The sequence below is a fragment of the Zootoca vivipara genome, chromosome 7, assembly GCF_965207765.1.
Source record: "Zootoca vivipara chromosome 7, rZooViv2.hap1.1, whole genome shotgun sequence".
In the NCBI taxonomy this organism is placed as follows: Eukaryota; Metazoa; Chordata; class Lepidosauria; order Squamata; family Lacertidae; genus Zootoca; species Zootoca vivipara.
Window position 1 is genome coordinate 25,938,407 of NC_142590.1, and position 22,097 is coordinate 25,960,503.

The 22,097-nt window shown below is 44.2% G+C and overlaps 1 protein-coding gene across 1 annotated transcript in view; it reads right to left on the reverse strand.

Moving 5' to 3' along the window:
- LOC118089221 (calcium-activated chloride channel regulator 1) overlaps positions 1–22,097 on the reverse strand; it is a 40,923-nt gene that overhangs the window by 4,051 nt on the left and 14,775 nt on the right. Inside the window, exons 3-13 of the mRNA XM_088673847.1 lie at positions 20,351–20,491; positions 19,105–19,255; positions 18,064–18,175; positions 15,810–15,978; positions 14,928–15,149; positions 12,920–13,144; positions 11,014–11,191; positions 9,352–9,458; positions 7,409–7,633; positions 4,276–4,546; positions 630–794 (exon numbers count right to left, since the gene is read on the reverse strand). Of these exons, the coding sequence (XP_088529973.1) occupies positions 630–794; positions 4,276–4,546; positions 7,409–7,633; positions 9,352–9,458; positions 11,014–11,191; positions 12,920–13,144; positions 14,928–15,149; positions 15,810–15,978; positions 18,064–18,175; positions 19,105–19,255; positions 20,351–20,491 (1,966 nt within the window). The remainder of the gene's footprint in view (positions 1–629; positions 795–4,275; positions 4,547–7,408; positions 7,634–9,351; positions 9,459–11,013; positions 11,192–12,919; positions 13,145–14,927; positions 15,150–15,809; positions 15,979–18,063; positions 18,176–19,104; positions 19,256–20,350; positions 20,492–22,097) is intronic.

Here is a 22,097-nt window from a genome sequence, read left to right on the forward strand (position 1 = left end):
TGGCGACAGTGAGCTATACCAAACTGAATGCATTTTTCAAAACGTTTTCTTTTTTAAAGCATTTTCACAGCAGTTTCTTTTATATATATGTGTGTAGATTCCACCATGGTTGCCTAGAGTTAATATGGGGAAAATAAAGCAATTTGATCGAGACCAGGCATGTCCAACCATGCTCCTCCTCCCTCCAATGACAATAGGTAGATCACTGCCAGATTTTTTATACTGGGCGTAGATCACAGTCTCTTGGGAGTTGGACGTGCCTGATCTAGACTTTGGGCTGGCAAATAATAGAAACAGATGGGAATCTAAAATGCCAAAAGTGTTAGCCAAAAGAAGGATACCAGAGTCGTATTTTAAAGCCTTGTAAGAATTAGGGAGCTGTTTCATTGGTTCAATGACACATTCGATTAACCCATCCAGAATATTATAGACGAATATGGGGACATATTCTTCCATCCTATAAGGCATCAGAAATGTGTGCTCAAGTGTCCAGATCTACATAAAGACCATTATGAGGAGGAGAATGGCAGGAAGAAACTTGTGTTTCTCCTGAGACTCCCAATTTCACATTTTTGAGAATCACAGGACTAACACACCACCAGTAAAGCTATTTCATAACCCAGGCTTACCATTTTCTGCGAAACCTGGCATATAGAGAGCGTGACTCTGCCTACGGGACCGTTTAAGAACCTTGTCTTTTCCTTCGACACGCACTTTGAGGTTGTGTCTGCCATTTCCTTTGAATGATGTGAAATACCTGGAGTAGATCCCATCGTTCTTGAGAATATCAGCACCTGAATACACAGATATAAAAATGTAACATCCCAAAGCTCACCTCTAAGTTGCTCATTAAAAAAACCAAAACCCTACATAACCTATGTGGGAGGTGTTCATTTCACAATGTGTGTGGCTGTTTCAATAGAAATAGGTGAATATTTGATTCTGATCCCGGTAATATAGGATCATAAGGGACCAATGTTTTAATATTTGTGCCTCACAGGCCAACACAAGTTGTAACCAACAACACAACACAACACACTAGCATTATTGTAGCTTGCTGTATGCCTGTCAAGCTCCATTTTGGGCAGTACTAAGCAGTTAACAAAATCAGGACACTTATCAAACTAAAAGACTCCCTTTCCCCATATGAACCAACCCAGATTCAGACATCACCATCTGGGTCCTTTCCCTGTGTGTGATTTCTGAGGGAAGTTGGGAGACTGGCAAAGAGTGAGCGGACCTTCTCTGTAGTAGCCCACAGTTATGTAATGCTCTCCCAGGAAGGCCCACTTGGCACCAATCTTGCTATCGTTTCAGCATCGGGCAAAGATGTTTTTTTGTTTTCCCAAACATTGGTAGGTCTCCATACTATCCCACATTTGACAGATAGCTTTTGCACGGCTTGATGAAACTAGGGGTGGAATCCAGATCGAGATCCTGATATATAACGGTTCCAGTTCACATTTGCAGATAAGGCAAGTCACATGCTACAGGAAAAGCCAAATACATACACCGGTTTTGGTTGCAATGTATGTACTCTGTCGGAAAAGAATGAATGAATTTGCCACTGCAAAAGATGAACAGCCAAGATCAGCTTTTGAATCCACTATGTCAGCTCAGATGATGCTAGAGTTGATGAGTTAATATTCTGCTTCCAGGGGGAGGGGGGGAATCCAGAATGCATACTGCCATAAAGGTTTAAAAATAAACTTGCCTGAACCATTGTCCAAAAGCTCTACCTCTTCACTTGGTCCGGTCTCTGGTTCAACTGTGGCTATGACTTTTGCACCGATAACAGGTAAGAATCCTTGGCTGACTTCTGCATAAATAACCATCGGACTAGGAAACATATTGGTATCACTATTCATAAAGGACTTCACAATCACCGGGGCCACATTGACAGATGCTGCTCTAGTTGTGACTGTTATCGATAGGACCTGAGCCTTTGAATATGTATTCTGAATTGAATAAATCCAATCTCCTCTCTGAAATATAGAAGAATATTGCATATCTAAGTAATGTTTGTGAATACAGTTCCATTCCTTTGGTTATTGTTGTGCTTTGATAAAGATGGATGTCATTTTCTACAAAATATATATCTACAAGTGCAGAAGGTACTGGCAGCAGTGTCGAGCGGGACATATAATGGACGTTTACTCCTTCCACGGTGAATGGCAGTTGCGGCCCACTGCAGCGCCTCCTCAGCCCCATGGAGCCTCGCCATCTTTCTGTGGCCATTGCCACTCCCGGCCGCGACAGAACATCACGGGCACCACCAGGCCCGCAGTTTGAATCAGCCAGTCCATGGCAGCCTGGGTGGAGGGGGTTTGGGGAGCAGACATGAGGGGCACAATCTTCCCTCAGGCATAAAAGTAGGTCGAGGCTGCCCTAAGTGGCGCAGTTGACCAGAATGACAAAAGCCTCAGACTTGGTATAATGGTATAATGGACTGCCTAATCTATATATATATAAATATAAAAATCTTGAAATTGTTGGCCGCTATGTTCTCTGTAACCGCTTGACCGATCGTCCTGAAATTTTGACACAACGATCCAGGCCACTCCATGGGGGTTGCTGGGGACAAGAAAACCTCAAATCACACACCTGGCCAGGTGTAGACCTGGTTTTCCACCAAGTCAAACACCGGCCTCAAGTGGAATTCCTCCCACAGTACACTCCCTCCCTTCCTGTGAAATCTAAGCCACACCCACAAACCAAATGACATAATCAACCAAGCAACTGAAATCACCAAGGCGGCCAAAACTAGGCCTTTGTTTTATGTAGGCCCCTGCTGCCAGACCCCACTAGGCCCGGGGGGGGGGGGGGTAGATAACCCACAGCAACACACTTGGGGGCACGGCAAGGGGTTTTTACTTTACAATTTAGCACCACTACCCCCCCCAAAAAACCCCACAAGACAAAAATAAATACCATCCTTCAAAACGTCATGAGATACATGGAGGGGGGGAACAAACTGAATAGATCATGGATCGGGACACGTGGGGGCAGTCACAGGGATTAGACACAACGACGCGCCACACCCACAAACCCCGCCTCCGCCACGAGATCCTGTAAAACAGGAGGCTTTGCAACCACCAAAATGGCCATTACACCCCAAGCCCACCCAAAGCCTCTCCCGGCGGCTGCAGTAATAAATGCCTGGCAGCATTAGGCAGTCGTCCATCATTTATCCTAACACGCACTTGGGGGCACAGCGAGGGGTTTTCGCTTTATAATTTAGTGGGCGTTGTGTCACATGCGAGGCTCTGGTGGCCATTTTAAGTAAGGGCAGTCGTGCCCCTTTTAACCTAGGCTTTAACCATGTTTCTCCAAAAATAAGACACTGTCTTATATTTTTTTTCCCTAAAAACCCCCCACATTGGCTTATTTTCAGGGGATGTCTTATTTATTACGCGTCCAGCCTTGCCTCTTCCTTGGGGCCCTCCAGAACTGTGCCTATCACTATGTCTTATTTTCGGGGTATGGCTTATATTGCGCAAATGCTTAGAAATCCTGCTATGGCTTATTTTATATTTTATGGGTATGTCTTATTTTAGGAGAAACAACTGATTGTAAGCCTCTGTGTCTTTTTTTAAAAAAAACCACAACCATGCACTTTCTCTCCCCAGTTTAAGTCCTCAGATATTTGCAGTGGCCACCCCCCAACCCATTTACAACCCCCTACCTTCCCCTTGCCACTTCCTGGGTTTTTTATGGAACTGAACAACTCGGGTGCTTCAGAACATGCCTTCTGTTGCCAGGCCCTTGCAGGGCCAAACAGAGGCCTGGCCCAGGTAGATAAGATAATGTGTCCCTGTTTTTAACCCTTTTGTTACTTTTTTCATTTTACTGATTGTGAATATGCAGACCGAGGCCCCCTCTAGATCCAGAGGCCTCTCTAGATCCAGAGACCGAGGCCCCCTCTAGATCCAGAGGCCCCTCTAGAGGCCCCTCTAGATCCAGAGACCGAGGCCCCCTCTAGAATCCAGATCGAGATCCTGATATATAACGGTTCCAGTTCACATTTGCAGATAAGGCAAGTCACATGCTACAGGAAAAGCCAAATACATACACCGGTTTTGGTTGCAATGTATGTACTCTGTCGGAAAAGAATGAATGAATTTGCCACTGCAAAAGATGAACAGCCAAGATCAGCTTTTGAATCCACTATGTCAGCTCAGATGATGCTAGAGTTGATGAGTTAATATTCTGCTTCCAGGGGGAGGGGGGGAATCCAGAATGCATACTGCCATAAAGGTTTAAAAATAAACTTGCCTGAACCATTGTCCAAAAGCTCTACCTCTTCACTTGGTCCGGTCTCTGGTTCAACTGTGGCTATGACTTTTGCACCGATAACAGGTAAGAATCCTTGGCTGACTTCTGCATAAATAACCATCGGACTAGGAAACATATTGGTATCACTATTCATAAAGGACTTCACAATCACCGGGGCCACATTGACAGATGCTGCTCTAGTTGTGACTGTTATCGATAGGACCTGAGCCTTTGAATATGTATTCTGAATTGAATAAATCCAATCTCCTCTCTGAAATATAGAAGAATATTGCATATCTAAGTAATGTTTGTGAATACAGTTCCATTCCTTTGGTTATTGTTGTGCTTTGATAAAGATGGATGTCATTTTCTACAAAATATATATCTACAAGTGCAGAAGGTACTGGCAGCAGTGTCGAGCGGGACATATAATGGACGTTTACTCCTTCCACGGTGAATGGCAGTTGCGGCCCACTGCAGCGCCTCCTCAGCCCCATGGAGCCTCGCCATCTTTCTGTGGCCATTGCCACTCCCGGCCGCGACAGAACATCACGGGCACCACCAGGCCCGCAGTTTGAATCAGCCAGTCCATGGCAGCCTGGGTGGAGGGGGTTTGGGGAGCAGACATGAGGGGCACAATCTTCCCTCAGGCATAAAAGTAGGTCGAGGCTGCCCTAAGTGGCGCAGTTGACCAGAATGACAAAAGCCTCAGACTTGGTATAATGGTATAATGGACTGCCTAATCTATATATATATAAATATAAAAATCTTGAAATTGTTGGCCGCTATGTTCTCTGTAACCGCTTGACCGATCGTCCTGAAATTTTGACACAACGATCCAGGCCACTCCATGGGGGTTGCTGGGGACAAGAAAACCTCAAATCACACACCTGGCCAGGTGTAGACCTGGTTTTCCACCAAGTCAAACACCGGCCTCAAGTGGAATTCCTCCCACAGTACACTCCCTCCCTTCCTGTGAAATCTAAGCCACACCCACAAACCAAATGACATAATCAACCAAGCAACTGAAATCACCAAGGCGGCCAAAACTAGGCCTTTGTTTTATGTAGGCCCCTGCTGCCAGACCCCACTAGGCCCGGGGGGGGGTAGATAACCCACAGCAACACACTTGGGGGCACGGCAAGGGGTTTTTACTTTACAATTTAGCACCACTACCCCCCCCAAAAAACCCCACAAGACAAAAATAAATACCATCCTTCAAAACGTCATGAGATACATGGAGGGGGGGAACAAACTGAATAGATCATGGATCGGGACACGTGGGGGCAGTCACAGGGATTAGACACAACGACGCGCCACACCCACAAACCCCGCCTCCGCCACGAGATCCTGTAAAACAGGAGGCTTTGCAACCACCAAAATGGCCATTACACCCCAAGCCCACCCAAAGCCTCTCCCGGCGGCTGCAGTAATAAATGCCTGGCAGCATTAGGCAGTCGTCCATCATTTATCCTAACACGCACTTGGGGGCACAGCGAGGGGTTTTCGCTTTATAATTTAGTGGGCGTTGTGTCACATGCGAGGCTCTGGTGGCCATTTTAAGTAAGGGCAGTCGTGCCCCTTTTAACCTAGGCTTTAACCATGTTTCTCCAAAAATAAGACACTGTCTTATATTTTTTTTCCCTAAAAACCCCCCACATTGGCTTATTTTCAGGGGATGTCTTATTTATTACGCGTCCAGCCTTGCCTCTTCCTTGGGGCCCTCCAGAACTGTGCCTATCACTATGTCTTATTTTCGGGGTATGGCTTATATTGCGCAAATGCTTAGAAATCCTGCTATGGCTTATTTTATATTTTATGGGTATGTCTTATTTTAGGAGAAACAACTGATTGTAAGCCTCTGTGTCTTTTTTTAAAAAAAACCACAACCATGCACTTTCTCTCCCCAGTTTAAGTCCTCAGATATTTGCAGTGGCCACCCCCCAACCCATTTACAACCCCCTACCTTCCCCTTGCCACTTCCTGGGTTTTTTATGGAACTGAACAACTCGGGTGCTTCAGAACATGCCTTCTGTTGCCAGGCCCTTGCAGGGCCAAACAGAGGCCTGGCCCAGGTAGATAAGATAATGTGTCCCTGTTTTTAACCCTTTTGTTACTTTTTTCATTTTACTGATTGTGAATATGCAGACCGAGGCCCCCTCTAGATCCAGAGGCCCGCGGCAAGTGGCCCATATGACCCCCCTCCTTCTGTCTGGGCCTGTCTGTTGCTACGGGGCTATGGGGTTTCGCTATTTGATCCCCCCCTCGGAATTTTTTAAGTAGCTCTCTGCGTCCCAGGGCACATCATCATCCCCATCCTTAATCTAAATATATAGAAATGTTCAGGATGCATGTGCAGGGGGCAATGTATGGAGATACAGGGGGGAGGGGACAACAGAGGGCTCAGACAAAAGTAAATACTGGGAAATTGAACCCAGAAACTAACATTTCCTTCTCCAAGGGTGGGGGCCAATGTAGGAAGATACCGGGGGTAGGGGCCAACACTCCCCAGGGACAACAGAGGGCTCAGACAGAAGTGCATGCTGGGAAATAAAACCCAGAACCTAACAGTTCCTTCTCCAAGGGTGGGGGGCAAGGTATGGAGATACATGGGGGAGGGGCCAACACTCCCCAGGGACAACAGAGGAAAGGGTATCCTACCGAAACACAGGGATGAGCCGGGGTGGATGGAGGAGGGGCAGGATACGTCATGGATCGGGACAGGGTGGGGAGGGACCACAGGAAAGAACCACAGCAACGCGTGGCTGGGTCAGCTAGTAGTATAGATATAACATCAATTTCCTGCATTGCGGGGGGCTGAACTAGATTTTTCTCGTGGTCCCAACTCTACAATTCTACAGTTTGATGATTCTATGATTATTCTGTGATTATTCTGCCCTATAAGGGATAAAGTAATAAACTGGTCAGTTGCACAGAAACTGTAATATCAGACAAGCAACTGAATGTTAAATGTCGTACGGATTAGTAGTGAATGGCTCTTCAATAATTTGCTGTAGTGACACAACCCTTCACTAACACAGCTACAATCATTTCTCCCTTTTCAAAAAGGAACAGGCACATTCCTAGTAACGGTTCGACACATAGAGAAGTTTGAAAACAGTTCAGTTTTTACCTCTGCGGTTCCATCAATCTTGAGGCGAGCTGTTTGGACATTGGTGCTATCAATTGCAAAGTCTTTGTCAGTGTACTCTCTTCCTTTGGGATCTGTCAGCAGAATTCCCGGTGGGGACACGCCCCACGTCACCACAAAGAAAGTGTCATTTCCTACTGTTTTATCAATGGTTACAATACCATTCAGCTGGTCTTTGGAACCGACGCTTTGCCCTCTACTTTCAAGCTGTTGGGGGTAGGGGGGAATAAATATACAGTATCTGAAAAGTTTTACAAATTGAATACATATGGTTTATTTCCTTTCATAAGGTGTAAAGAAATGAGTGGCGGTACATTGTTTAGAAGGTGCCTTCACAGTGGTTAGTTCTGCTGGACAAGAAATACGCAGTACTCAGCCATTAATAAAAATGCTGGTATAGCCTTGCCCCATACAGATCTTGGTTTTCCCAGTGGTGATAAATTTAGTTTCTATCAATATTTCAATGTTAAAGAAATGGAGGAAGGCAGATAAGCAGCTACGTTGAAACAGGTGGAAAGAATCGCACCTTTATCTCAACAGCCTTGGAAATGGCCAGCCAATATTTGGATAATGCTAGATGAGGCAACTCAAATCTCCAGTTTCCACATTTTGGCAAAGGGTAGCCAAAGGTACAATCTTCTGGGCAGGGACCATGGTGCTGGGGTTGTTTTTTGTTTTTTGTTTAAAGAAACACTTTTGTCATATATTATTTTCCTAATGAAACCTCATCTCCAAATGAATTATATTACACATTCATTTGAGCTCAGAATGGTACATTGTGAAATGTTTCAGCTCTGCCAAAATCCATTTTGACCGTTTGCCCTTCTCTTTTAATTACTTTAATACCTGTTCCTCCCCCTGTTCAATAATAGAAAAATGTGGACTGTAGAATTGATTTCACTCTACATTGACTTTAATTCTTATATAGTGCCTAGTAATTTAAAGCAAATAATAATAGTGATAGTGATAGCGGTTGGAGGGTGGATGGCAGTTAACGGATTGAGGTTGAATCCTGACAAGACAGAAGTACTGTTTGTGGGGGACAGGAGGCAGGCAGGTGTGGAGGACTCCCTGGTCCTGAATGGGGTAACTGTGCCCGAAGGACCAGGTGCACAGCCTGGGAATCATTTTGGACTCACAGCTGTCCATGGAGGAACAGGTCAATTCTGTGTCCAGGGCAACTGTCTATCAGCTCCATCTGGTACACAGGCTGAGACCCTACCTGCCGGTGGACTGTCCCACCAGAGTGGTGCATGTTCTGGTAATCTCCTGCTTGGATTACTGCAATGCACTCTACATGGGGCTACCTTTGAAGGTGACCCGGAAACTGCAACTAATCCAGAATGCGGCAGCTAGACTGGTGACTGGGAGCGGCCGCCGGGACCACATAACACCGGTCCTGAGAGATCTACACTGGCTCCCAGTACGTTTCCAAGCACAATTCAAAGTGTCGGTGTTGACCTTTAAAGCCCTAAACGGCCTTGGTCCTGTATACCTGAAGGGGCGTCTCCACCCCCACCGTTCAGCCCGGACACTAAGATCCAGCGCCGAGGGCCTTCTGGCGGTTCCCTCATTGCAAGAAGTGAGGTTACAGGGAACCAGACAGTGGGCCTTCTCGGTAGCAGCACCTGCCCTGTGGAATGCCCTTCCATCAGATGTCAAGGAAATAAGCAGCTATTCTAATTTTAAAAGACATCTGAAGGCAGCCCTGTTTAGGGAAGCTTTTAATATTTAATGCTGTATTATTTTAATATTCAATTGGGAGCTGCCCAGAGTGGCTGGGGAGACTCAGCCAGATGGGTGGGGTATAAATTATTATTATTATTATTATTATTATTATTATTATTATTATTATTATTATTGTGATGATGATGATGATGATAAAAATAGACTGCTGCATGCACTCAAATCTTTGCAGTTCAAACCTGAATAGATTGTTGACTGATATCTCCACTTCCTGAAGAAATTCCACTGAAAGCATTGATGAGGCCATTGGAATCCAAATTGTCAGTGGCAGAAAATTTTGAACCTCCTGAAATGTGATTGAAATATTAATAATCAGAATTTTTCAAGTGGAATAAAATGCAATTAGCTTTCGTATGATGCCTTGTAGTGGCCACTACATGGTGCAGGGGAGGGGATTGTGAAAAATTCATTGAACGATCCCTAATTCCTGCACTAGGGCTTTTTATTCCATAGAATGCCACGCCCCAAGGTATTAGTGTTTTGTGATCATAGGCAGCAACTGGAATGGCTACGGAAAATTTAGCCCACTTAACTCAGCGGAAGGAAGGAATCTCTAGATTTCTTTATTGCCCTTGTATTTCACCTTCTCCCCTAACCCAGTACAAAAAAGACCCCTTCCAATGTTATCCTCACAACCCAGTGAGCTTTTGTGGCTGAATGACTACCTGATCCGCGGTCTCCCCATTTTCAGTATGGCATTCTGTCCTCACAAATGGCACAATGACAGAATACCACATTTATTCAAATCTAATGCTCACTTTTGGGGGCCAAATCACATTGCGAAAAATGAAGGTGCACGTTAGATTCGACAGCACATTTACATTCACCAGCAAATACTTTTTTTGTTTTGTTTCAAGTTTCTGAAAGTTGAGGTGTGCGTTAGTTTTGCTGATGTATGAGAATTGAGTAAATACGGCAATAGGACTTGGGATTGTTAAGGATCATGGTTTAATTTCCTAAAATAGTCATATTTTAAAGGTAAAGGGGCCCCTGACCATCAGGTCCAGTCGTGTCCGACTCTGGGGTTGCAGCGCTCATCTCGCTCTAAAGGCCGTTTGTTTGCGAACCAGAGCAGCGCATGGAAATGCTGTTTACCTTCCCGCCAGAGCGGTCCCTATTTATCTACTTGCACTTTGATGTGCTTTCGAACTGCTAGGTGGGCAGGAGCTGGGACCGAGCAACAGGAGCTCACCCCGTTGCAGGGATTCAAACCGCCGACCTTCTGATCAGCAAGCCCTAGGCTCAGTGGTTTAACCACAGCGCCACCTGGGTCCCTTAGTCATATTTATTCATGTTAAATTACTGTGTGTTTTTAACATGGGGTTTTTCCTTGGGCAGTAGCTCTCTCATGTGATTGGCTGACTGTGAGTCACATGTGAGAAGCGTTCCATTCTGTTGTGACTGTTTTTCAAGTACAATGGAACCTTGGAACCCGGACACCTTGGAACTTGTACGTTTCGGATCCCGAACAATCGAAAACAAGAAGTGAGTGTTTGGTTTTCGAACAATGTTTGGAAGTTGAACGTCCGGCTTCTGACTGAGTGCAGGAAGCTCCTGCAGCCAATCGGAAGCTGTGCCTTGGTTCTCGAACGGTTCCAGGAGTTGAATGGACTCCCGGAACGGATTAAATTTGAGAACCAAGGTACGATTGTAACTGTTGTTTTTAACTGCTTTTCTGTCTTCTCTCTGTGTGCAGGGAATGGCTGCTGAGAGAGGCTTCTCTGAATACTGCTGCAGACAGTGTGTGTCTAAAGTGAAACGGACTTTTTGCAAGACACCAGCTGGCACTAAGTAGCACAGAAGACTCCTGTAAGACTCAGACATTTCGTTCAATCACTTACCCGTCAGGTCTGCCAATCTTTCTAGTTCTTCTGCAGCACTTTCTCCCAAAGCAATGGTGTGAATTATAGACCCACTATTTTGAACTTCCTCGAAACAAGAGGTTATAGCATTATCTTCCCCATCTGTCAAGAGAACAATTTCACAGCCTTTTGTAGTTGAATACTTTTGTAAAAAGACCTGTATGGGGGGGAAAGATTGAAAATTTAACAGCAACTAGCAATGTAGAAGGGCACATGCTTAAAGTGTATGACATAACTGCTACAAAGCTCTGCAAGTATGTTGTACGGTTGCTGTTCTGTGACATATGTGTGAATTAATTTCATACCTCTAACAGAAGCAGACTGTTCCTCCCTTAACAGTATTTGCTACTTCACTACTTTCAAAGGGTAGAAAATAATGTGCAAATTGGGTTGCTCACTCCTCTCTCTAGCTGCTGTTCCACAACAACTGCCATAGCATTCCCCTAAAATCCATGCCTAGGGATAGAAGACCTGTCAATATCAGCCATCAAAGTTTCTCTTTTTTAAATTCTTAAATTTCAATCTCCGCTTTTTTACAGCAATTTCGGAATTTTATTTTTAAAATTTCTCATGAAAATTATTCAGCATTTTAGTGCACATTTCTCCTAATAAACATTTTTTTTTAATATGCAGCTTTCACTCAAGTGCATATTTTTGCAAGCAGTTTCTCCTAATATAATGCATCTTGGTTATAGATTCCCCCCTCCCCCCGTTTGATTATGCATCTTGATTATAGGTTTTTCTATAATAGATTCCATTTCAGGCAAACTTGTACGTAATATGTTCATTTTTTTGTAAACATTGGTGAGTTGGAAAACTAAAGCAATTCATTTTGGATTGAAAACTAATAAATTGAAAACTAATTTAAAATTTTATCAAAAAGAGAGAGGAAAACTTAAAGCACCAAATTTTGAAGGGCGGTTTGTTTGGGTTGTCAAATTGTTTAGGAAAGTGATAAACTCGGCTTTAAATGCAAACTGAACAAATTCCCCTTCCCTGTCCCCACGCTTGGAGATGCCAGCTTTTGCACTCTCTTTGGCCTCAATATGGAAAGGGAGAGAAAGCATATAGCTTCCACTGCAGGGAATTCACAGTGATGCACTATGGCTCCTTCAAAGTTTAGGACCAGTTTATCAGGCTGCCCAGTCATTGCTAAGTCAATCAGGAAGAGGGAGAGGAAGAGGAAGAGGAAGAGGAAGAGGAAGAAGAAGAGGAGGAGGAGGAGGAGGAGGAGGAGGAGGAGGAGGAGGAGGAGGAGGAGGAGTTTGGACTTGCTATCCCACCTTTCACTCCCCTCAAGGAGTCTCAAAGCAGCTAACAATCTCCTTTCCCTTCCTCCCCCACAACAAACACTCTGTGAGGTGAGTGAGCCTGAGAGACTTCAGAGAAGTGTGACTAGCCCAAGCAGTTGCATGTGGAGGAGTGGGGAATTGAACCCAGTTCACCAGATTACGAGTCCATTGCTCCTAACCACTACACCACACTGGCTCTTTTGGTTCCACCAAGCTATAAACCTGACCTTTCAGGTGAGTAAGAATCCAGAACTGGTTGAACACCACTTACCCAGGCAGCAAACCACCAACTAACAGCACCTCTATCTTGTCTGCACTGAATTTCAGTTTTCTTGGCTTTTATGAGACCTGATAGACCCCCTAGAACACAACTATTATATGCAGCAACACTGCCTTCTTTTATATCTGGCTACCCGACTAAGTTTGGTGTCTGACCAAACTGTGGGAGGCAGTGGAAGACAGGAGTGCCTGGTGTGCTCTGGCCCATGGGGTCACAAAGGGTCGGACACAACTAAACGACTAAACTTCAACAACACTCGACTAAGCAGAAGCATAGGAATAAAATAATCTAGATTCTTTTTCTTCTCCTTCACCTGAAATCCTGACCGCACTCCGGAACATATGTTGGTTCCTCCACCAGCTGAGGTAGGAAGATAGTCTGCAAGTGTTTGCCGCATGCTGTTGCTGCTGATCTGTTTCAAGCCAGTCAGAATTGATGCTCCGCTGCTGAACGTGACTATCCCAACCCAGGATCCCGCTTCAATAATCTGCAGGATGAATATTTCTGCAGCTTGTTTCTGCCGACCAATGCGATTGCTCTGCATATGAATAATAATATTTTTTTAAAAAAACAGCATTCACAGACCTGCCAGTGCATTCTGAGAAGCAAATAAAAAAAAATCCTGAAGCTTTATTTGTAAGTATAGTGATCAGCAAAACATTCATGAATATAGACAAATCCATAATATTTCAGAGTATTCAAATAACCTCATCCATGTTGTGATTCAGGGCACAATCCTTCTGGAAATTTTTCTGAAATGGACAGGAGGTGCACAACAGCAGCTTTCATTTCAATGGGGCTTTTCCCGTGAATTGTGCTCTCAAAGGATATTTCTCCTATACAGTGGTGCCTCGCTAGACGAATTTAATTCATTCCACGGGTCTTTTCTTATAACGAAAAATTCGTCTAGCGAATCCCATAGGAATGCATTGAAATTTTTTTGAAAAAAAAATTTTTGCCCATAGGAATGCATTAATTGAATTTCAATGCATTCCTATGGCAAACTGCGATTCGCTAGACGAATTTTTCATAAAACGAATTCGTCTAGCGAGGCAACCTCCGCTCGAAAAATCATTTCGTTAAGCGGAAATTTCGTTAAGCAGGGCATTCGTTAAGCGAGGCACCACTGTAATACTTTTTTTTCTCCTATAATACTATTTCTCCTATAAGACAAGACAGGAGTGCCTGGCGTGCTATGGTCCATGGGGTCACAAAGAGTTGGACACGACTAAATGACTAAACAACAATACTTTTGTGGCTGCTGAACACATTTCCATATATTATATATGGAAATACCAATTCAGTTAACAGAATCTCGTTTCTATTTGCTTAGCAGTTGTTTGGTTAGTTAGATGGTCTTTGCCCTGCCTTTCAGTCAAATGATTCCCATGACTCTTGAAACCACTTCAGAGATTATCACCAGAACATGGGTAGCTATTGAAGTTTCCTGTCCTATTGAGAATCCTAAAAGACCTGATTGATCTCTTTAGATATCTCAACTGAATGCTTGCAGTTGGATTTCCCCCCTCCTCCATGTTTCATCCATTCTGTCTCTCCCCTACCCAGTGTTTTCCATCTCTCACAATCCATCACTTGCTCTGGGTTCCCTGCACCAACACAGAATTTGACTGAGGTTGACCTCTCTAGCACACAACGGCCACATTGCCCTGCCCTGCAGCACCTCTCCTGTATGGATTTGCTACTTCAGCTGGATAAATATCCAAAAAAACTTATCTAATCAGGTAGACCAAGTGCAATGAATGTTTGCTGAACTACAAATCCCATGGTCATTGGCCATGCTTGCTGGGATTAATGGGAGTTGTAGTTCAGCAATATGTGGAAAGCTGAAGGTTCCCTACAACTGAGATACAACAAAATTGAGCCTCACCGTTCCTAATACAGAGTGTCATTTACTACAGAAATGTCAATGCTGTATTGACATTTATAATAATTATTTTATTTTTTTATACCCTGCCCATCTGGCTGGGTTTCCCCAGCCACTCAGGGCGGCTTACAGCAAATAAAAAAATGTAAAACGTTAGACATTAAAACTTCACAATACAGGGCTGCCTTTAGATGTCTTCTAAAAGTCAGATAGTTGTTTATCTCCTTGACACCTGATAGGAGGGTGTTCCACAGGGAGGGCGCCACCACCGAGAAGACCCTCTGCCTGGTTCCCTGTAACCTCACTACTTGCAGTGAACTGCCAGAAGGCCCTTGGAGCTAAACCTCAGTGCCCATTTGTTTTTGCTATGGACATGAATACCATAATTTTTGAACTTTCTCAAAACATATCTTCTGAACATGGAAAGCAGACTTACCGCATCCATGCTCCCGGAAACATCAAGCACTAGACACAAAACTCTCTCGTGTTTTTTCAGCAGGGAGATAGTGGGATCAGGTGGGGAAACTGTAATTGGAGATGAACTGGCAAAGTCGGGAGAGGCCATAATTACTTCCCAGCTGCTCCTGTAGTTGCACATTTTATTCTGCAAATTTGTTGCTTTAATATTATGGTTGCTTTTGTTACAGAACTGAGTAACCTAAATAAAAGATAGGGAAGGACAGGTCAAGATCACAGCCTCATTAGAAATTCCTATGGCAGCTGTCTTTTCCGAAAAGGTGCTGCAAAGATGGACATTCATTGGCACACAGACAAAAAAAGGCTACAGGGTGTTAGGTGGATTTTTAGTTCGAGACATCTCTTGCCCTTAACCTCACAAAAATGCAATGAACAGAGTTTTCAAAGAGTCTGTTCTAGTCTACTTATTGATCTCTCAGGGCTCGAACAGACACTCACTTCCCATGTCACAAGTTAATGTCCATATATCACAAGGGGGAGTCTCAGTGCTCATGTGGCTGAAATAGCAACAGCACAACACAAGAGGGAGGTATAAGATAACACAAGAAATCCCTGATGTAAGCAGGAGTAGAAGAAATCCTGGGCAAACCTCAAAAGTTCAAAAAGTCAAAAGGGGGTGTGTGGATAGAAAGAGGTTGTCTGTGTGTGCCCCGTTCTGCTGTGATTTTTTTTCCCCTGAGCTCCTGCAGGTGAGGGAAGAATGCAGTCCATTCCCCCCTTAAACACGGAGGTTGAGGTTGCCCACCTCCTTAGCAAGACAAAACAAAACAAAAACCACCTTGTGTTTTTGAAGGCAGACACCAAAGAAGAATAAATCCCGACTGAGATTTGTCTTACTTACTGAAGGGAGACTTTGCAAATACATTATAGAAGCTGCAGTATCTTGTCGCCTGTTTGGGAAAAATGCGCATCCGTGTTCAAACAGCTGAGTTTGGGGATCAATTTTGCAACGTCTGTATTGATTGCCACCAAGTGGGAATATGTATTTACCGGTGAAATCCGTCGAGCACCTAATCAACATAATAGAAACAAATAAGGGTCAGTCGGTTTAAAAGTCGAGAAATACGCAATTGCGTGCTGGCATGGTTGCATGCTGTGTTGTTGTTGTCCATGCCACAATTGCTGAAACACTCACCAGCACTCCCAGAAAATCAGACTGTAGAATTCTGAGTAACGTGGATATAATAAAGTTTGAATAAGAGCTTATCCACTTTTGAGTGGCGTGGCACGAGTGGAAGTGTTGATGAGCCCTCAGTCATATAGGCTGCTTCCAGACAAGCATTTTATGTCACAAATATATGGGCATGCACACAGTGGTTTCTGTACCATTTTAAGGCAGTTTTCTTCCTGTGGCGATAATGTGAACCTCTGGACTAATAACAATTTTAATTTTTTTAAAGTGATCTAATTTACACAGAATAGTCATTTAGAAAAAAATATCTCTTTTTTTCCTAAATGACTATTGTGTGCAGATTCGATCAGTCATTCACTCCTGCCTTGCTGCTATGGGATAATAATTAAAATAACAATAACAATAATGATGGTGGTGGTCCAGCAGCAACAACTGGATTTGGCTGGGGAGATGATTAAGACTGACTAAGGCCGCCACACGCCTGGAATTTCCCAGACATAGCCAGGATTCGTCTGTCGAAAATGGCGGAATTTTCGGAAAGTGACTAAAATGTCCGGAAAAACCCAGGCGTATGGCAAGAAGTGTTGGGTTTTTGGTGATTTCCCTCAAACCCCCCCCCCAAAAAAACTCAACAACCTTTGTGTCCGGATTTTCACTTTTTGAAATATGGCAATCCTAAGACTGACCTAGGGGTGTTGATTAGGTTGGCCCTATGTCTGTGCTAACTGCTATGGTCCTCGATATTAACAATGGGAATAAGGCTTAATGGAGGAGCAAGGGGTCTCTCTCGACACCCTACCTAGGCTTTCTCACTGGATGCATGAGTGCTTGCAAGACTGCAGCTGATAAGGAGTTGGGCAAGAAAAAGTAGGTACTGGGCATCATGACACTGACCTACAGAGATGGGCATGTGGCACATCTAGAGCAGGTGTACATTCAAGGGAGCAAAACCCGATTCCTCATCTTGCCCAATATGCTGAAAAATGTGCCAGTGCTGAAAAGTAAGGGTAAAGGGACCCCTGACAGTTAAGTACAGTCGTAACCAACTCTGGGGTTGCGGCGCTCATTTTGCTTTATTGGCCGAGGGAGCCGGCGTACAGCTTCCGGGTCATGTGGCCAGCATGACAAAGCCGCTTTTGGTGAACCAGAGCAGCGCACGGAAACACCATTTACCTTCCTGCCAGAGCTGTACCTATTTATCTACTTGCACTTTGACGTGCTTTCGAACTGCTAGGTTGGCAGGAGCAGGGACCGAGCAACGGGAGCTCACCCCATCACGGGGATTCGAACCGCCGACCTTCTGATCGGCAAGCCCTAGGCTCTGTGGTTTAACCCACAGCGCCACCCGTGTCCCTGTGCTGAAAAGTACAAAGATGATTAAGACTGACTAAGGCCAGGATTCATCCGTCGAAAATGGCGGAATTTTCGGAAAGTGGGTAAAATGTCCGGAAAAAACCCAGGCGTATGGCAAGCTCATATCAGAAGCAACGGGAGCTCACCCCATCGTGGGGATTCGAACCACCGACCTTCTGACCGGCAAGCCCTAGGCTCTGTGGTTTAACCCAGAGTGCCACCCACATCCCTATGCTGAAAAGTACAAAGAACAAAAACCAGGGCTCTGGGGCTGGAAGGGGCAAAGCTGCTATCCTGAAAGCCAGAGGAAGAGGGCATGGCATGGGGCATGGCAACATTTTCCAGAAGCGGCAGTAACTTCGGACGCAGCCTTTTCTCAATGCATTGATAACTCTTATTGTGGAACGTGGTGGTGATGGGCTTTTGTGTTTTTCAATAAACGTGTTTCTTACAAAATGGGGGGGCGTGTAGAGTGAGAAAGGTACTCATTGGTGGTGAGCTATCCGCCAAGACATTGCACCATTTCCCCCTAATGAAAAGTCTCTTCTGTATATCATCAAATTACAGGCTAATCCAGTCTAGGCAATAACTGGACGGTATGGGATGGTACCTTGTGGCTTCAGGCAAGTTGTCTCCCCCAGTAGCATAGAAAGGTGCATCATTGTTGTATTCATCAAAGACACCCCATCGGAGATGAGCCCACTCATGGACAAAGACCCTACCTGTAGAAGACCAACAACAAAGCTCACTGTGACACTCTTTTTTTGGAGGGGGGGGACATATAATGTACAACACACACACACCAGCAATTAAATAACTATGAAAGGGATAGGCAACTTTTGATTGAAAAGTCCCTCCTTCCCTCCCGTCAACGTCTATAAGGCTTCAGTTCAGTCAAGGTGCAAGCCAGCAGTGGTGTAGTGGTTAAGAGCAGTGGACTCATAATCTGGTGAACCGGGTTTGCTTCCCCACTCCTCCACATGCAGCTGCTGGGTGACCTTGAGATAGTCAGACTTCTCTGAAGTCTCTCAGCCCCACTCACCTCACAGAGTGTTTGTTGTGGGGGAGGAAGGGAAAGGAAAATGTTAGACGCTTTGAGACCCTTAAGGGGAGTGAAAGGCGGGGTATCAAGTCCAAACTCCTCCTCCTCCTCCTCCTCCTCCTCCTCCTCTTCTTCACATAACATCTTGTAGAGTAGTCTCATGACCTTGTCATGGACTCTCACCTTGAATTTCTGACTCAAACCATTGACTTGGCGAAGTGACTTAACCTTTTATGGAATATTGCTGGGCTTCACCTGTGAGCCTCGAGCTCTCACAGCACAGGGTATTATGAGCTATGGTCGTTTTAAAGCCAATTTATTAATGGCTTCAGGTTGAGGGGATGAGGTGGAAATGGCTGTCCCAGTGCATAGTCTGAAGGTATGATGGAGCATGTTCAACTAGCTTCAAAAAGGGAGATGTTGTGATGGGAATATGTTCTGATGAATCTGACGTGGAAATATTGCTGATCTGTTACAGACAAATTAGGAGGCTTTCGAGTGATTAAGCAACTACATTTAAGGAGTTAATAGAATTCCCGAGAAAGTTTTATCTTTTGAAACCTTGATGCACATTTTAACAACAACAACAACAACAACAACAGGTACTACCTCGAGGACCATAAGCATTAAGCAAATTGTCGTTGGTCAAGAAGTTAGGAGTAAAATGAATGTATCTCCCTGGTTCCCCACATCCGCCATACTGCAAGGTGTAGGGATCATCTCCATATTTGGGGAAAGAATCTGCCACTATGACATCGGCCTGAAATAAAACAGAGCATGGCTAAATGATCACTGAGAAAAGAAACTACCAATACCATTGATATTAATCTTATACGGTGGTACCTCGGGTTACAGACACTTCAGGTTACAGACGCTTCAGGTTACAGACGCTTCAGGTTACAGACTCCAGTAACCCAGAAATAGTACCTTGGGTTAAGAACTTTGCTTCAGGATGAGAACAGAAATCGCATGCCGGTGGTGCGGCGGCAGAGGGAGGCCCCATTAGCTAAAATGGTACCTCAGGTTAAGAACAGTTTCAGCTTAAGAACGGACCTCCAGAACGAATTAAGTTCGTAACCTGAGGTACCACTGTACGATGATTTTGGTTCTGAACAGAAATACAGTATAGTGGTACCTCAGGTTACAAACTTAATTCGTTCTGGAGGTCCATTCTTAACCTGAAACTGTTCTTAACCTGAGGTACCACTTTAGCTAATGGGGCCTCCTGCTGCTGCTGCTCCGCCGCCGCGCAATTTCTGTTCTCATCCTGAAGCAAAGTTCTTAACCTGAAGTACTACTTCCGGGTTAGAGGAGTCTGTAACCCGAGGTGTTTGTACTAGTATTGAAGATTCCTCAAAATATATTTTCTGGTTCCTCATTTTATGCATTCCTTTGAGGGTAAAGGGGGGATCCTGTTTTGGGAACGCACCAGGGTCCCCCAACCTTTTAAATCTAGCCTTGACCATTATCACATCTGTAAGAACAATATATTTTATACAGCCCAATTCCCCTAGACCAGGCATCCCCAAACTTGGCCCTCCATATGTTTTGGGACTACAACTCCCATCATTCCTAGCTAACAGGACCAGTGGTCAGGGATGATGGGAATTGTAGTTCCAAAACATCTGGAGGGCCGAGTTTGGGGATGTCTGCCCTAGACTTACCTTATCATAGGTTTGTGTGGTTACTCTCTGATATCCATGTTCAATCAAAAGTAAACCCGGTTGTATTCAAAAGTGATGGCATAGTCTTATTCTGTCTTTATTTTTCCCTCCGATCTTTCTATTTGCCCCCAATCTTTTTTAAAAAATTACTACAAGTACAGTTGCAATTTAAAGTATTCCCCTAGACTTACCTTGTCATAGGTTTCTGTAGTTACTCTCTGATACTCTGCTTTCTCTTTCCATGTTGAAGGAATGACAATTTTTACAGTCTTGAAGTAAAATCTTTGTTGCGTAGCACTGAAGAGATACGTTGATGCCTCTTTGACCATGTCCTAAAAAGGCAAGGCAAGGAAAGACCTCTGTGTGTCAGTGACTAGTATCTGCATTTGGTTGTACAGAATGTGCCCTTTGGTCTTTTCTGCCATCTTTCTTTCCCTAAATCCCTTTCTCCAAGAAGCTAGTACATGGGTAGGCAATCTAAGGCCTAGGGGCCGGATCCGGCCCAATCTCCTTCTAAATCTGGCCTGTGGACGGTCTGGGAATCAGCATGTTTTTACATGAGTAGAATGTGTCCTTTTATTTAAAATGCATCTCTGGGTTATTTGTGGGGCATCAGAATTCGTTGCTATTTTTCCTTCAAAATATAGTCCAGCCCCCCCACAAGGTCTGAAGGACAGTGGACCAGCCCCCTGCTGGAAAAGTTTGCTGACCCCTGGGCAAGTAGATGCATTGCACATGCCTGCATCAGGCACATTTTTTGTGTGGATACTCCTGCGTCATTAATTGCAGCCTGGCATATAGGGATTTTAGCATGCAAAACTACACCTGGGACTCAGCTACACAGCTGCAAATGAAATGTTTTAAGTGTGTTTCAAGTGTAATATGTGACACTAGGTGGCGAAGGTGAGCCTTATGGAAAATTCAATGTGCTTTTTTTAAAAAAATGTTGGTTTGTGTGTTTTTTCAAAAGCATTTTCAGAACAGTTTTTTATATGTGTGTAGATTCCACCCTGGTATGAGGAAAAAGTTCTGCAAAAAGTTCTGACAAACTTCTGGGTGAATTACCTCCTGTTAAAGACATTTTTGTTTTGTTTTTTCAAAGTGGTAGCCATTTTGTCAAGTGATGGTGGGTGGAAGGGCCGTTCTTGGTAGTGGCATCTCACTTCTGGAATGATCTCCAGAAATTTTGTGCCTCACAGAACTCTGATTAATTTAAACCTATAATCCATGCATAGGCAGTTTGCCTATGCCTGCTAATCCTAGATAATTTGAAGGATTTCCAACTGCTCAATCAATTTGCCATGTGGTTTTTAAACCTTTTGGCAAAAACCAAAACTTTTGCCTTTTCAAAATTAATTTTGGTTTTTTTCTTGCACTACAAATTGATTAAAAGATTTCAAAGGTCTTCTCACGGAGTTTGAGACAATAAAATAGTATAATCAGCACACATAAGTTCAGACAATGACCATTTCGCATGGGGGTTCCGTTCCCGGCCCCCAAGTGTGTCAGTGGAGTTACTTTTGTAAAAATATATACGCTATTTATTTATTTATTTATCTATTTATTTATCGATGGGACATTTTACACCTGCAGACTCAGAGCCACACCATACATTCAAAGCCCACAACTTGACCCCAAGGAATTCTGCAAATTGTAGCTAGTTAAAAATGCTGGGAACAAGTAGCTCTGAGAATGGGAAAGATAAAAAGCTGGGGGAATTCACTTTAAATGTGTGTTGGTTGTGCTTTAAATGTACGGTGTCAAAACTTGTGCAACGTTCACCTCCAAGTACATGGGCAGTGTTCTGGCACACAAACAAAACCACACAGAGGAAGCCATGTGGTCCTTCAGGAACCATTCGTTGTTTCACATATATCTTCCCCATTCCCTCTATTTTCAGCATTCAGGGTGAGAGCACCAATGCATTTATAGAGCAGG